The sequence below is a fragment of the Rhinolophus hipposideros genome, assembly GCF_964194185.1.
Source record: "Rhinolophus hipposideros genome assembly, chromosome: 13".
Lineage (NCBI taxonomy): Eukaryota > Metazoa > Chordata > Mammalia > Chiroptera > Rhinolophidae > Rhinolophus > Rhinolophus hipposideros.
The window spans coordinates 48,369,169-48,386,209 of NC_138059.1; the positions used below are offsets into that span (position 1 = coordinate 48,369,169).

At 33.7% G+C, this 17,041-nt stretch overlaps 1 protein-coding gene across 7 annotated transcripts in view; it reads left to right on the forward strand.

Annotated features, from left to right (window-relative positions):
* Positions 1-17,041, forward strand: part of SNTG1 (syntrophin gamma 1) — an 894,682-nt gene that overhangs the window by 502,880 nt on the left and 374,761 nt on the right. For all 7 annotated transcript variants that reach the window (XM_081070081.1, XM_081070082.1, XM_081070080.1 and 4 more), the window contains one exon: positions 11,481-11,583. In XM_081070081.1, the coding sequence (XP_080926207.1) occupies positions 11,481-11,583 (103 nt within the window). The remainder of the gene's footprint in view (positions 1-11,480; positions 11,584-17,041) is intronic.

Sequence of the window (17,041 nt, forward strand, 5' to 3'; positions counted from 1 at the left end):
TCTCCACAGCCTCTCCAACACTTGTTACTATTTGTCTTGTTGATGATAGCCATTTTGACTGGGGTGAGGTGACATCTCATTGTGGTTTTTACTTGCATTTCTCTGATGATTAGTGATGTTGAACATTTTTTCATATATTTATTTGCCATTTGAATGTCCTCTTTGGAGTAATGTCTCTTCAGGTCCTCCGACCATTTTTCAATGGGGTAGTTTTTGTTGTTGTTGTTGTTGTTGTTGTTGTTGAGTTTCATGAGTTCCTTGTATATTTTGGATATTGGCCCCTTATCGGAGTCACTGTTTGCAAAAATCTTCTTCCATTCAGTTGGTTGCCTCTTTATTTTGTCGATGGTTTCTTTTACTGTGCAGAAGTTTTAAGTTTCATATAGTCCCATTCATTTATTTTAGATTTTACTTCCATTGCCTTTGGAGTCAAATTCATAAAATGCTCTTTGAACCCAAGCTCCATAAGTTTAGTACCTATGTTTTCTTATATGTAGTTTATTGTGTCAGGTCTTATGCTTAAGTCTTTGCTCCATTTTGAATTAATTTTGGTACATGGTGGCAGATAACAGTCCAGTTTCATTCTTTTGCACGTGGCTATCCAATTCTCCCAGCACCAATTATGAAGAGGTTGTCTTTCCTCCATTGTATGTTTTTAGCTTCTTTGTCAAAATAATCCATCCATATTTATGTGGTTTTATTTCTGGGTTCTCCATTCTATTCCATTGGTCTATGTGTCTGTTTTTCTGCCAATACCATGCTGTTTGGATTATTGTAGCCCTGTAGTACATGCTAAAGTCAGGCAGTGTGATACCTCCAGTATTCTTCTTTTTCTTAAGATTGCTTTGGCTATTCGGGGTCTTTTGTGGTTCCAAACAAATCAGATGATGTTTCGTTCTATTTCTTTAAAAAATGCCATTGGGATTTTAATGAAGATTGCATTAAATCTTTATATTGCTTTGGGTAATATGGCCATTTTAACTATGTTGATTCTTCCAATCCATGAGCACAAAATGTCTTTCCATTTCTTTGTGTCTTCTTCAATATAGTCCTTCACATCCTTGGTTAAGTTTATTCCTAGGTATTTTATTCTTTTTGCTGCAATTGCAAAAGGAATTGTTTTTTGTATTTCTTTTTCTGAGATTTCATTGTTAGTATATAGGAAAGCAATGGACTTTTGTACGTTGACTTTGTAGCCAACAACTTTACTGTATTTGTTGATTGTTTCCAATAGCTTTTTGGTGGAATCTTTAGGGTTTTCTATATATAGCATCATGTCATCTACAAAAAGTTATAATTTAACTTCTTCATTCCCAATTTGGATGCCTTTTATTTCTTTCTCTTGCCTGATTGCTCTGGCAAGGATTTGGAACACTATGTTGAAAAACAGAGGTGATAGGGGACAGTGTTGTCGTGTTCCTGAACGTAGAGCAAAAGGCTTCAGTTTTGCACCATTAATTATGAAATTAGATGAGGGCTTGTCATATGTGGCCTTTATTATGCTAAGGTATTTTTCTTCTATACCTATTTTATTATGTGTTTTAATCATAAGTGGATGTTGTATCTTGTCAAATGCTTTTTCTGCATCACTTGATATAATCATATGATTTTTGTCCTTTATTTCATTCTTAATTTCTTCTATTGAGTTCTTAATCTCTAGAAATTCCATTTGGTTCTTTTTTAAAATTTCAATCTCTTTTGTAAAATGCTCATGTTATTCTCTGATTGCTTTTCTGAGTTCATTAAATTGCCTTTCTGTGTTTTTTTGCATCTGCAGAATGTGTTTTAAACTGCAATCTCGTTGAGTGTTTTCAGAACTGCAATCTCAAATTCTCTGTCATTTAAGTCACATATTTTCATATTTTTAAGTTCCTTTTCTGGAGACTTTTCACCTTCTTTTTTAGCTGTCTTGTTGTCTTGGTTATTCATGGCAATTACTGATTTATTATTTCTCTTCCTAGACATCTACAGGAGTGCTTCTGCATCAGGTTGATAGGAAGAGGTCTTTCTTTTGTTTTCCAGTACTTGTTGATAGAATGTTTTATTTTCTCTCCAACTGCCGCCTTTTTTTCCTCTCTCACACAGCAGTGCTATGTTTTCTCGGCACTATTCCAGCTTCTCACAAAATGGGGGAATCCATGGGAAACAGGCTTTTTTTCTGTTAACAGTTCGCCAGGGTCATAGGGCGCTATATCCCTGTGGGGATGAGGAGAGCTTTTGAAGTTCCAAAGCTCTCTCTGTACCAGATTCAGAGCCTATATGTTCCATCAGTTCTGTTTACTCCTGCAGGGATCAGCCCAGATAGGTGGGGCTAGCGGCGGGGTGAGTTGTGAGAGGTGGCCCAAAGCAATGGGACAACCACCACCACATCCGGTCCCTCTTCCAAAGCTCCCTCCCTTTTGCCGGAACTAGTTGGGCTGTGAATCTGTGTCTGTGGTCCACACTTCTCAGAACAGCAAATATTCTGTTCTTTTGATCTGACTCTGCTACTGTTCTGCTTCTAGTACCAGGCAGGTGGGGGCAGGGCGAGCTCTGGGAGAATAGAGAGGGGGCGGCTAGTCTCAGTGCCTAAGGTTTTCGTTCTCTGCTCAGCAGTGAGGGCTTAAACCACCGTTTTCAGCCTTCTTTCCTCAGCCTTTCTCCAAGGTCTCTGCCGTGAGCATTGGGTTCATCTGTGTTATATGCTGTCTTCTCAGCCCTGTGGGCTATAAGGGAAGCCCTACCAGTCAGAGTTCTTCCCTCTCCTGCAGCTATGGTAGTTCCAGGATGCAGAGAGCTCCGAGCACTGAGCTAGGTCTGCGCAGGCGCCTGCAGGACTTCGTCCCTGCACTTCTCCCTTCCTCCTCCCCTGCTCGGGCGATTCTCCCACCTTTAGGTGAATTCAGTAGTGGGCCTCTTTGTCTTGCCTGTCTGCTGTGCGGAGAGTCCTTTGTGGAGTTATTGTTGTTCGATTCGTTGTAAATTCCAGGTGAGCTTTACAGAGGCTCACCTCATGCCACCATTTTGATGATGTCTCATGGAACTTTTAAGGTCATCTAAAAGCATAATGTCAAGGGTTAAATGAACATTGGCCCTATGTAGGAGTTGCTTATAGAAGTTGTGACCAAAACAAACAAACAAACAAACAAACAAGAGTAAAACTAAATAAAAACTGTTGTCTTCATATCTATTTAGAAGAAATTGCTAATTCAGCTAAAGAACAGGCATAATTGTTGCCAAATTTATATACGTATCTGTCTAGGTATATATAGCTTGATAGATATAGCTGTCTCTTCTAAGTTCTGGGTTTTTATTTCTGTTTAATATGTTCTTCTCACTCCTAGATTTTACATGAAATCCTCCGTATAGTTTCTTACGACATTATTTCCATAATATTATTTACATTTAACTCTTTGATTCATTAAGATATATTGTTAGTGTACTGTCTAAATAGTATCCCAGTTTGTTTTCTTCTAAAAAAAGCCATATATGCCTGCCACATTAGTGGCAAATAAACACTAGATTTAAAAAATACCTCTATTACATATTAAAAGTTCAAGAGCATTAAGATCTATTTTGGATATTCTATCCATTTCTACTGATCATACTGTGCATTTGTATATTAACAATTTATTTATTTGACTATATGTCTTAATAGCATATAGTTTCAATTTCTCCTAACTACTACTCCTGTTCTTTTTAAAGGATTTCTTGATTTTCTGGGGGATATTTAAAACTTTTTCTTGACTTAAATTGTTATTACAGAAAATTTTATCAAGTATAAAGTATATACTCACAAAGGTACAGATTTTTTTCTGTCTTTCAATAAGAATTTGCAATTTACCATACCTATTTGTTAAATCCCTACAATGTATGCCTACATGTTAAATCCCTACAATTTTTATAGTTTTTTTCAAATAGATTTTATTGTTTTTTTTTTTCCCCTGGTTATAGTTATCTTACATAAACCTACCTTAACACATTAATTTTAAAATTCTAATTAGCATTTTAGTTTTACTAGGTGATACGGAACATAGCTGAAAAAGCTAGATACCCATAACTGAACTTTTATTAAAAACAAAACAAAATAATCTCTTTAGGGAGAGGTTTTATAATTTAAAAAAATTATTTTTGTCAGTTATACTTGAAAAAAACTTCAAGATTGAAGTACAAATGTAAAGTTTTAAAAGAAAAGCAGTTGTCTACTGTCTATTTCTGAGGCAACTATATTTAACTTATGCATGTCCAATTCTCATGTTTACACTTAAGATGCTTGTACTGTTATTTGTTGATTACTTAACTCTAGATATTATTTATTGTACACTTAGAACATAAGTATTTAGTTATTGTATTCTATAGCTCGATGTTTCACTGAGTCATAATCTCAGTGAAACAGTACAGTCATGTAGCAATGATAATATCAATATTAAATGTCAGTGCAAAACATAAGCCATGTTTATATATTCATACTAAGCCAAAAATTGAAAGAAAGAATGTTGGAACTTTGAATGGGATTGTCTTGAATTTACAGAAAAGCAGGAGCGAATTGATATGTTCTTAATATTATGTCTAGCATTCAAGGCCTAGCATATCCTTTCATTTATTTAAAAATTGTTATATTTATTTGATATTAAATCAAAATAAGTTTGTCTTTGTATATTAATTTTGTATCTATGTTATTCCATACTAAACTTGCTTGCTAACTCAGCCATTAATGTCTCATGTAACCATGCCTATAAGTTCTTAAGTGTTTTCTATATTCTAAAAAATGTTACCTCTAAACAATCAGGGTTATTGTCTTCTTCCAGGTCTTATATATTTTATTACATTTTTTTTTTTTGCCTTATTCAAGTAAGACCTAAAAAAAGATTAAGAAAAAAGAGAGATAGTGGACATTTTGGCTTCATTCCTGATCTCCTGATGCTTCAATAATTTACCATTAACTATAATATGTCTTAAACTTTTTGTATATACTCTTGATAATATGAATACCCTTTGTGTACTCAGTTTTCTATGAGTTTCTAATAAAATAAATTTTGAAATGAAATGCTTCTTTGCATCTATTGCATTAAACATATATATGTATATAAATACATATTATCTATTTATCTATTTATCTAAATTTATCTATTTATCTATTTATCTAAATTTATCTAACAATCATTTATCTATTGTTAATGTGATGAAATATATCATTTTCTTGCATGTGTGTCTGCGTATTTCCTATCGTTCAGACTGAGTTAATTTTATTGTTCTGTCCTCAAGTTTAATGATGCTATCTTGTCTGTTTCACTCTATTATTGAGCCAATCCACTATGGTTTCTTTTTCATTTACATTATTGTATTTTTAGTCCTATAATTTTCATTTGGTTATTTTTATACACTGTATTTCTTTGATAAAACTTAGTAATTATTCATTTGGTTCAAATGAGAATTTGTAATTTCTTGTTGAAATATTTTATTGCATATTGCATATTATGTTAAGAGACTCTGGCTCTTATTTAAGTTTATATATTTTTTTTCTTTTTAAAAGAAGGAATTCACTCTGTTTAGCACACATTCCTTGTCTAATTTTGTAGCCTTTGTTTCATTTAACAACATAATATTTACAGGCTGTTTCTTGCTACTTTGATCTGATTGGTTTTCTTTTTGTCACTGGAACTCCTACTGCTACCTGCTGGTGCTGTTTGAGGAGGTGAAAATATCATTCCCAGGTGGATCCCTGGTGCCACTATCTGGATAAAAGCATGCTTTACCCAGCAGAAAGTAGATAATTACTCCATTGGGTAGGAACATTTAAGATATCCCTCCTCTGTCCTCCTCCTTCAGTCTGGGAGTCCCTAATTAGATCTTTATTTTCATTCTATCTTTCAGAGTTCTACTCTGGTTGTCTCTTGCGTATTTTTTCAGTATTTACAGTTGTACTTATTGAGGAGGGGCAGGGGAGATGAATCTGTGTTATTTTGTGACCAGAAGTTATTGTAAATAATCTTGACAACCAATTCTTTTCTTTTTAATTAAAATTTATTTCTCTGATGATTAGTGATGTTGAGCATTACTTTTCGGCGGTAAGAAAAGATGACATAGGAACATTTGTGACAACATGGATGGATCTTGAGAGTATAATGCTAAGCACAATAAGTCAGACAGAAAAAGCAGAGAACCCTATGATTTCACTGATATGTGGCATATAAACCAAAAACAACAAAAGAACAAGACAAAGAAATGAGAAACAAGAACTCATAGACACAGACAATAGTTTAGTGGTTACCAGAGGGTAAGGAGGGTGGGGAGAGGGAGATGAGGGTAAGGGGGATCAAATATATGGTGATGGAAGGAGAACTGACTCTGGGTGGTGATCACACAATGGGATTTATAGATGATGTAATACAGAATTGTACACCTGAAATCTATGTAATTTTACTAACAATTGTCACCCCAATAAATTAAAAAAATATATTGGAGTGACAATGGTTAGTAAAATTACATAGGTTTCAAGTATGCAATTCTGTAATACATCCCCAACATATCACATTGTGTTTTCACCATCCAGAGTCAATTCTCCTTCCATCACCATATATTGGACTCCGTTTACTCTCTTCTACCACACTCCTCCCCCCTTACTCTCTGGTAACCACTAAACTATTGTATGCGTCTATGAGCTTTTGTTTCTTTGTTTGTCTTGTTCCTTTGTTGCTTTCAGTTTTATATCCTACATATCAGTGAAGTCATACGGTTCTCAATTTTACCTTCCGACTTATTTTGCTCAACATAATATTCTCAAGATCCATCCATGTTGTCAAAAATGGTACTATTTCATCTTTTCTTATGGCAGAATAGTATTCCATTACATATATATACCACAACTTCTTAATCCATTCATGTATTGAAGGACAAGGACATTTTGGTTGTTTCCATGTCTTGGCCACCATAAATAAAGCTGCAATGGACATTGGAGCACACAAGTCTTTATGGATAAATGTTTTCAGATGTTTTGGTTAGATACACAGAATTGCTGGTTCATATGGTAATTCTATTTTTAAATTTTTGAGGAAACTCCACTCTTCCATAGCTGCTGCACCAACCTGCATTCCCACTAACACTGTATGAGGGTTCCTTTTTCTCCACAGCCTCTCCAACTTTTGTTATTATTTGTCTTGTTGATGATAGCCATTCTAACTGGTGTGAGGTGATATCTTATTGTGGTTTTTATTTGCATTTCTCTGATGATTAGTGATGTTGAGCATTTTTCCATACGTCTATTGGCCATTTGTATGTCCTTAGGAGATATGTCTATTCAGGCTCTCTGAGCATTTTTTAATTGGATTGTTGGGGTTTTGTGTTGTTGAGTTGTATGAGTTTCTTATATATTTTGGATATTAGCCTCTTATCAGAGATGTTGTTGGCAAAAGTCTTCTCCCATTCAGCTGGTTGCCTCTTTATTCTTTGATGGTTTATTTTGCTGTGCAGAAGCTTTTTAGTTTGATATAGTTCATTCACTTATTTTAGCTTTTACTTTCCTTGCCTTTGGAGTCAAATTCATGAAACGCTCTTTGAATCCACGGTCCATAAGTTTAGTACCTATGTTTTCTTCTGTGCGGTTTATTGTTTCAAGTCTTATGTTTAAGGTCTTTGATCCATTTTAATTTTGGTACACGGTGACAGATAGCAGTCTACTTTCATTTTTTTCCAACAAATTGCAGAAGTGGCTTTCCAATTCTCCCAGCACCATTTATTGAAGAGGCTGTCTTTTCTCCAATATGTTTTTGGTTACTTTGTCAAAATTTATGTGTCCATATTTATGTGGATTTATTTCTGAATTCTCAATTTTATTCCATTGGTGTGATATTTCTTTATTTATTTTCTGTTTGGATGATCTGTCCATAGCTGTCTGTGATGTATTTAGGTGTCCTACCACAATTGTATTTTGGTCAATTTCTCTCTTTAGTTCTGTTAGTAGCGGCTTGTTATATTTCAGTGCTCCCTGATTAGGGACATAAATATTGATGACTGCTATGTCTTCTTGTTGTATAGTCCCCTTTGTCATTATGAAATGTCCATCTTTGTCTTTTGTTAACTTTTTTTATCCTGAAGTCTGTTTCATCTTATATTGATATGTCTACACCTGCTGTTCTCTGAATACCATTTGCTTGGAGTGTCAATTTCCACCCTTTCACTTTGAGACTATGCTTGCCCTTGTAGCTGAGATGTGTCTCTTGCAGGCACCATATGGTTGGGTTTAGTTTTTTGATCCAATCTGCTACTCTGTGCCTTTTTAATTGGTGAGGCAGTCCATTTACATGTAGGGTGATTATTGATATATGAGGATTTCCTGTCATTCTATCTTTGGTTTTCTGGTAGGACTGTGTTTCCATTTTTCCTTCGCTTTTTTGTACATGTCTTTTATTGCAGTGTGGTGATGTTCTATGATTTTCCCCTGTTTTTTTCTTTTATTATGTTACATATTTCAGTTCTGGATTTTTTTCTTTTTGAGTGGTTACCATTAAGTTTATGTAAAAGAAAGTTTCATATTTAGAGGAATCCATTTTCTTCAGCATGCTTACTTTCTCCATTCCCTTATGCTGGTTCAGGCCTTTGCTTCCTCCCCCCCACCCTTTTATTTTGGTCACAAATTATTCGTATTTATGCGGCTCAAATAGGCTCCTTCAGTATTTATTGTAGTGTTGGTCATGTGTTAGAAAATTCCCTCAGCTTCTGTATGTCTGGAAAGGTCTTTATTCCTCCTTCATATCTAAAGGATATCTTTGCTGGATATATTATTCTTGGCTCATAATTTCTCTTTTTCAATAGTTTGCATATTTTATTCCACTCCCTCCTGGATTGTAGAGATTCTGCTGTAAAATATGATGATACCTTAATGGACTTTCTTTTGTAGGTTACCATTTTCTTTTCCCTGGCTGCCATGAGGAATCTTTCTTTGTCATTAATTTTGACAGCTTCAATACAGTATGCCTTGGAGAAGGCCTGTTGTGGTTGAAGTAATTAGGTGTTCTATTTGCTTCTTGGATTTGAGGATCCAGTTCTTTCCACAGGTTTGGGAAGTTCTCATCAACTATTTGTTTGAATATACTCTCTGTTCCCTTCTCCTTTTCTTTTCCTTCTGTTATGCCCATTATTCTTATATTGCTCTTTTTGATGGAGTCAGAAAGTTCCTGTAGATTCTTTTATTTCTTTTAATTCAAGTCTCTCTCTTTTTCCATCTCTGTCATTTCCATATTTCCATCTTTGATGTCACTGATTCTTTCCTCCATCTGGTCAGCTCTATTACCTAAGCTGGATAGTCATCCTTTTTTTCTTTTATTGAGTTCTTAATCTCCAGAAGTTCTGTTTGGTTCTTTTAAAAAATTTAAATCTCTTTGGTAAAATGTTCATTTTGTTCTTTGATTGTGTTTCTGAGTTCATTAAACTGTCTGTGTTTTCTTGCATCTTGCTAAGGTTTTTAAGAACCACAATCTTGAATTCTCTGTCATTTATATCACATATTTTCATGTCTTTAAGTTCATTTTCTGGATACTTTTAATTTTGTTTCTGAGCTGCCTTCTTACCTTGTTTATTTATGGCAATTAGTGAATTATTATTTTTCTTCCTCGGTATCTACAGGAGTGGGTTCTGCAACAGGTTTATAGTAAGAGGTCTTTCCTTTGCTTTCCAGTAGATGTTGGTAGAATGCTTTATTTTCTTTCCAACTACAGGTTTTATTTCTCTCTCATGCTGTAGTGTTATATTTTCTCTGCACTGTTCTCGCTTATCACACAATGTGGGTATTTTCTGGAAGGTGGTCTTCTCCTCTGTGAGCAGGTTGTCTGCATCTCAGGACACCACATCCATTGGGGGATGTGGAAAGCTTCTGAAGTTCTGAAGCTCTTCCTGCACCAGATTCAGGCCTGTGTGTTTCAGTGTCTCTGTTTACCCTGGCAGGGTTCAGCCCTGGTAGGTGGGGCAAGAGTGGAGTGACCTGTGAGAGGTGACTGTGATCAATGGCAGTAACCACCACCACAGCCAGTCCTGCACCCAAAGCTCTCTCCCCTTTGCCAGAACTAGTTGGGCTGCAAGACTGTGGCTGTGGGCCACAGTTCTCAGAACTGCAAATATTGTTTTTTTTGATCTGATACTTCTACTGTTCTGCTTCTAGCAATGGGCAGGTGGGGGTGGGGCAAGCTCTAGGAGGGTGGGATGGGGTTGATTAGGCTGTGTGCCTATGCTTTCCATCCTCTGCTTGGCAATGAGGGCTTAAACTGCCGTTTTCACCCCTCTTCCCTCAGTCTTTGCTCCAAGGTTTCTTCCATGAAGGTTAGGTTCAGCTCATTAAATGCTGATACCTCAGGTGGGACTGTGGGCCCTAAGGGGAGCACTAGCAGTCTGAGTTCTTCCCTCTCCCCTGGCTGCAATAGCTCCAGAGTACAGGGAGTTCAGAGCTCTTGTCTGGGTCCTGCGCCCATGAGGCCACCTCTCTGCACTTCCTGCTACAGTCCTCACCCACTCACTAATTCCCTACTTTTAGGTGACTTCAGTTGTGCATCTCTTTGACTTGCCTGTCTGCTGTCAGGCAGTCCTTTGTGGAATTATAGTTCAAGTTGTTGTAAATTCCAGGGGAGATTTCAAGAGGCTAACCTCACTCTATTATTTCTGTGATGTCATCTGAACATCTTTTCTATGTTTCATTAACAAGTTGTGGTTCCATATTTATTAACTGCTACTTATTAATTATTCTTAATTCTTCTCTTCGTTTATGTGAAATATTAAAAATTTAAATATACTTACGTCGTTTCCAGGTGTGTCTTCTATAAATAAATCATCAGCTTTTTGTAATTCTAATATATTTTACACTTATCTTGGATTAGTTTTTTGAGAAATTTTCTTTATTTTAACTGGTCGATCTATACCTGTTAATTACATTTGGGAAATATTGAGAGTTCTTGATAATAATAGTCTTCATTATAATTCTAACTTGTCAAGAAATGAAACATAAAATATTCAATAATATAATAGGAAAATAATACCTATTTTTTTTTGCAATGGGTTTGAGTGAATTGGGGCAATTTTGATTAATTAAATTTAGCACTCTGGACAATATCTGCAGTCATTTATTTGTATGGTTCCAAATGTCACATAATAGATGCTCAATAAATATTTATTAATTTAATAAATACATTGGTTTGATCACTACATCATTTTGTAGACTTCACAATCCCTCGTATTTGCCTAATATAAACCATGGACTCAAGACAACCTCAGTAAATATGAATGAAAGATTATGACACTGAGTGAACAAGAAACCATAGAATGGTAAAAAGAGGAAAGTTATCTACTCTATATCTGTAATGTTAAATCATTTATTCTCTCTGTCTTTCATAAAATGTTTCTGACCACCAGGGAAAAATGAAAGGAGGGAAAGACAACAAATAATTTCAAAATGTTGTGATTATCAAAATTTTGTGGACATACTGATAATGGTATCATTTTATGCTTTTTTATTTTAGGTTCAAGTTCTTCGGAATGCTGGAGAAGAAGTGACCCTAACAGTGTCTTTTATAAAAAGAGCACCTGCTTTCCTCAAACTCCCACTGAATGAAGACTGTGCATGTAAGCATTTATGAAGAATAGGTAAAATATGCACATCATCATATTTATATTCAAAGTATTATTTCATGATAGTAATTAGTAATTTCTTTTTAAAATTGGGATTTCTGCCTGAATACAAACATATTTATGGCATTCTGTTATTCTTATACAAAGAGAACAGATGTAACTATTATTTCAAAATATATTCATTACATTTACAGTTATTTTTAATCTATAATTGTAGAAGTATTGTGTGTTTTGAAAATAAATATCATCAAATATACACATTGTATATTTATTAAACTTTATGAATAATATTTGATGAATATATTTTCTTTAACTAGAAAATGATATACACTTATTTGACTAGTTACTTGCTAAAAAGCATTTACATGTAAGTTGTCCTGATAAAAAATTGGAAGATTGCAGGAAGTACCAGTCCATGTGGAAGTGTATTAATTTTCATAAGAGCTACTTAAAAATATCAATCATTTGCATATTATGAAATAGAAGGTATGTTTTCTAATGTTTTTGATAGAACAATATATTTTAACAGGTATAATTTACATACAATGAAATTAAAAAATCTTCATTGCATAGTTGGAATGGTGCTGACAAATACACATATTTGCTTACTCCACACTCCTTTAAATCACAAATAATTCCTCTGTGTCTTTTTCTAGAAAATAACACTGCCAGAAACATCCATTAACTTCATTTCTTATCATCATGTATTATTTTTGCTTCTTCTAAAATTGTATAGAATGGAATCATATTGTATTTATTCTTTTATGTCTGGTTTATTTCATTATGTATAATCACTTGTTATATATTTCTGTAGATTATTCGCTTACATTGCTGTGTAATACTCCATTATATGAATATAGTAAAGTTTGGTAATGCATTCTCCTCTCAATCGACACCTAGCTTTTTCCAGTATTTTGCTATTATAAATAGAGCTGCTATGAACATTCTGTGCAAAGCTTTGGAAGTCTTAGAATTTTATGGCACTATTACAAGTAGCGAGAAGTGGAATTGTAGAGTTACAGGACAGATGTATAATTAACTTGTTAACAAACTGCCAAATTTATTTATAAAACAAACAAATATATATATATATATATATATATATATATATGTATATATATGTGTGTATATATATATATATATATATATATATACATATATATAAAGAACTCTCAATTCCCACTCCAGCAGGTATATGAGAGTGCAAGTTGTTCTATAATTATTCTAAGTTTGATGGTCAAAAATTTTTTTAGGCATTATATGGAGTGTGTAGTGGTAGCTTATTGTAGTTTTAATTGTCATTTCCCTAAAAACTAATGATGATGAGCTCCTTATCATGTTTCACTTGCATATTTTATATTTCATTTGCATATGTAATGTTATAATGTATCTAATCAAGTCTTTTGCCCATTTTTCTTTTCGTATGTTATTATTGCACTGCAGAAGTTTTAAAAATGTATTCTGTATACAAACCATTTATCAGCTCTATGTGAAACAAATATTTTCACTCAGTCTGTGTGAGGGGTGCCACAACTTACAGGGGTGCCAAAAACTTGTATACACATTTAAAGAAAGAAAAACTATATTAAAATTATAGTACTCAAAATATACCGATAACAAAAGATGAATACAAGTCATGTTTGACTTCTGCAATTACAAGAGGTGCTCAAAGTGGTTACCATCAGCATTCAGACACTTCTCATTATGCAATGTTGAACTACTGCTTTAGCAATGTTGACCAAAGTGTCCACTTGTATACATTTTTTTGGCACCCCTGGTATTTTTTATCTAAAGTTGTCTTAGATTTATACGTTAATTTTTTTAACATTGTTTTATGTTTAAATTTTTTTATTGTTCAAATATAGTTGACATTCAATATTAGATGAGTTTCAGGTGTACAACATAGTGTTTAGACATTTATGTGATTTACAAAGTGATCCCCACATAAGCTTAGTACCCACCTCACATGATGCAAAGTTATTACAATACATTGACTATATTCCCTATGCTGTAATTTACATCCCATGACTAATACTTCTTAATCCAATTCATACTTCTTAATCCCTTCACCTTGTCAACCATCAGTTTCTTCTCTGTTTCTATAAGTTTGTATCTGTTTTTGATTATTTGTTTGTTTTGTTTTTAAGGTTCCAGATATGTGAGATCATATGGTATTTGTCTTTCTCTATCTGACTTATTTCACTTAATATGATATCCTCTAGGTCCATCTATGTTGTCAAAAATGGCAAGATTTAGTTATTATTTTTTACAGCTGAGTAATATTATATATATATAATATTATATATATTATTATATATAGTACATTATATATAGTACAGACACACACACACACAAATATCACCTCTTCTTTGTTCAATCATCTCTCAGTGGACACTTAGGTTGCTTCCATATCTTGGCTATTGTAAATAATGCTGCAATGAACATGGGGATGCATGTTTCTTTTCAATTAATGTTTTGGATTTCTTTAGATGAATACCCAGAAATGGGAATGCTGAGTCATATGGTGGCTCTATTTTTAATTTTTTGAGGAACAAACAAACTGTTTTCCAAGTGGCTACACCAATTTGTAATCACAATGGAGCATGAGGGTTTCCTTTTCTCCTAATCCTCGCCAACACTTGTTGTTTTTTGATTTATTGATGATAACCATTCTGACAGGTGTGAGGGGAGATACTACATTGTGGTTTTAATTTCCATTTATCTGATGATTAGTGACATTAAGCATCATCTCATATATCTGTTGGCCATCTGTATGTCCCTTTAGGAGAAGAGTCTACTCAATTCCTCTGCCTATTTTTCAATTGGATTGTTCATATTTTGGTGTTAAGTTGTATGAGTTCTTTATAAATTTTGGATATTAACTGCTTATCAGATGTATCATTGGCAAATATCTTCCTAAAAGGTAGATTTTCTTTTTTGTTTTGCTGATGGTTTCCTTTGCTATGCAAAAGCATTTTATTTTGTTGCAGTCCCATTTGTTTATTTTCCCCCTTGCTTACAGTGGTATATAAGAAAAAAAATATTACTATGAGCAATATCAGAGAGTTTACTGTCTATGTTTTCTTCTAGTAGTTTTATGGATCCAGGTCTTACATTTAAGTCTTCAATCCATTTTGAGTTTATTCTTGTATATGGAGTAAGAAAGTAGTCCACTTTCATTTTTTTTTCATGTGTCTGTCCAGTTTTTCCAACACTATTTATTTAATAGACTATCTTTATCCCACGGTATATTTTTGCCTTCTTTGTCATAGGTGAAATGACCCTATAGGCTTGGGTTAATTTCTTGGCTCTTTATGTTGTTCCATTGATCTATGTGTCTGTCTTTATGCCAGTACCTTGCTGTTTTGATTATTATAGCCTTGTAGTATAGTTTGATGTCAGGTAGCATGATATCTCCAAATTTGTGCTTGTTTCAATGTTGTTGTGGCTATTTGGGATCTTTTGTTGTTCCATAAAATTTTAGGATTATTTGTTCTAGATCTGTGAAAATTGCCATTCGTATTTTGATAGGGATTGCATTGAATAAATAGATTGCTTTGGGGAGTATGGACATTTTAACTATGTTATTTCTTCCTAATGGAACACAGTATATGTTTCCATTTATTTATATCCTCTTCAATTTTTGTTTTCAATGTATTACAATTTTGCAAGTACAGATTTAACATTCTTGGTTAAATTTATTTCTAGGTATTTTACTTTATTTTACTTTGATGCAATTGTAAATGGAATGGTTTTCTTACTTTCTTTTTGGGATAGTTTGTTATTGGAGTACAAAAATGCAGCCAATTCTGAATATTGATTTTGTATTCTGCTACTTACTGAATTCACATGAGTTCAAGTAGTTTTGGGTGGACACTTTATATAGTATCATGCCATCTGAAAATAATGACAGTTTTACTTCTTCCTTACCAGTTTGAATGTCTTATATTTATTTTTCTTTTCTAATTGTTGTGGCTAGGACTTCCACTACTATGTTTAATAGCAGTAATGGAATTGGATACCCTTGTCTTGTTCCTAATCTTAAAAAAAACAGTTAACTTTTCACCACCGAGTATTATGTTATCTGTGGGTTTGTCTTATATGGTCTTTATTATGTTGAGGTATATTTCCTCCATTTCCAGTTGGCTGAGAATTTTTATCATAAATGTGTGCTGGATTTTGTCAGATACCTTTTCTGCATTTCTTAATAAGATCAGATGATTTTTATCCTTCATTTTGTTTACGTGGTATGTTATGTTAATTGATTTGTAAATACTGAACCACATTTGCATACCAGGAATAAATCCCACTTTATCATGCTATGTGATCCTTTAAATATATAGCTGAATTCGTTTGCTAATATTATGCTGAGGGTTTTTACATCTATATACATCAGGAATATCACCCTGTAGTTTTATTTTTTATAATGTCTTTGTCTGGTTTTAGAATCAGTGAAATGCTTGCCTCATAAAGTGAATCAGGGGGTCTTCCATTCACTTAAATTCTTTGGAATAGTTTGGGAAGCGTAGGTGTTAATTCTTGGAATGTATGGTAAAATTCACTTGAGAAGTACCTGGTCCAGGACTTTTGTTTGTTGAGGTTTTTTGTTTGTTTGTTTGTTTGTTTGCTTTTATCCTTTATTTGATTTTGTTCATAATTATCAATTTCTTTAGATTTGGTTTCTTTTTTATTCAGTCTTAGAAGATAATATGTTTCTATGAATTTATCGGTTTCTTCCAGGTCGTCCAGCTTGTCGGCATATAATTCTTTATACTATTTTCTTTCTTTAATTTTTTTCAGGTGTTTTCTTTTTTAATTTATTGGGGTGACAATTGTTAGTAAAATTACATAAATTTCAGGTGTACAATTCTGTATTATGTCATCTATAAATCGCATTGTGTGTCCACCACCAAGAGTCAGTTTTCCTTCCATCACCATATATTTGATCCCCTTTACCATCATCCCCTATCCTTCACCTCCCTTACGCTCAGGTAAACACTAAACTATTATCTGTGTCTATGAGTTCTTGTTTCTCATTTGTTTGTCTTGTTCTTTTGTTGTTTTTGGTTTATATACCACATATCAGTGAAATCATAGGGTTCTCTGCTTTTTCTGTCTGACTTATTTTGCTTAGCATTATACTCTCAAGATCCATCCATGTTGTCACAAATGATCCTATATCATCTTTTCTTACCGCCAAATAGTATGTGTACATATACCACAACTTCTTTATCCATTCATCTATCGAAGGACATTTTGGTTGTTTCAATGTCTTGGCCACCATAAACAAAGCTGCAATGAACATTGAAGCACACATGTCTTTTTGTATAAATGTTTTCAGATTTTTGGGGTAGATACACAGGAGAGGGATTACTGGGTAATATGATAATTCTATTCGTAATTTTTTTAGGAACCACCACACTGCCTTTCATAATGGCTGCACCAGTCTGCA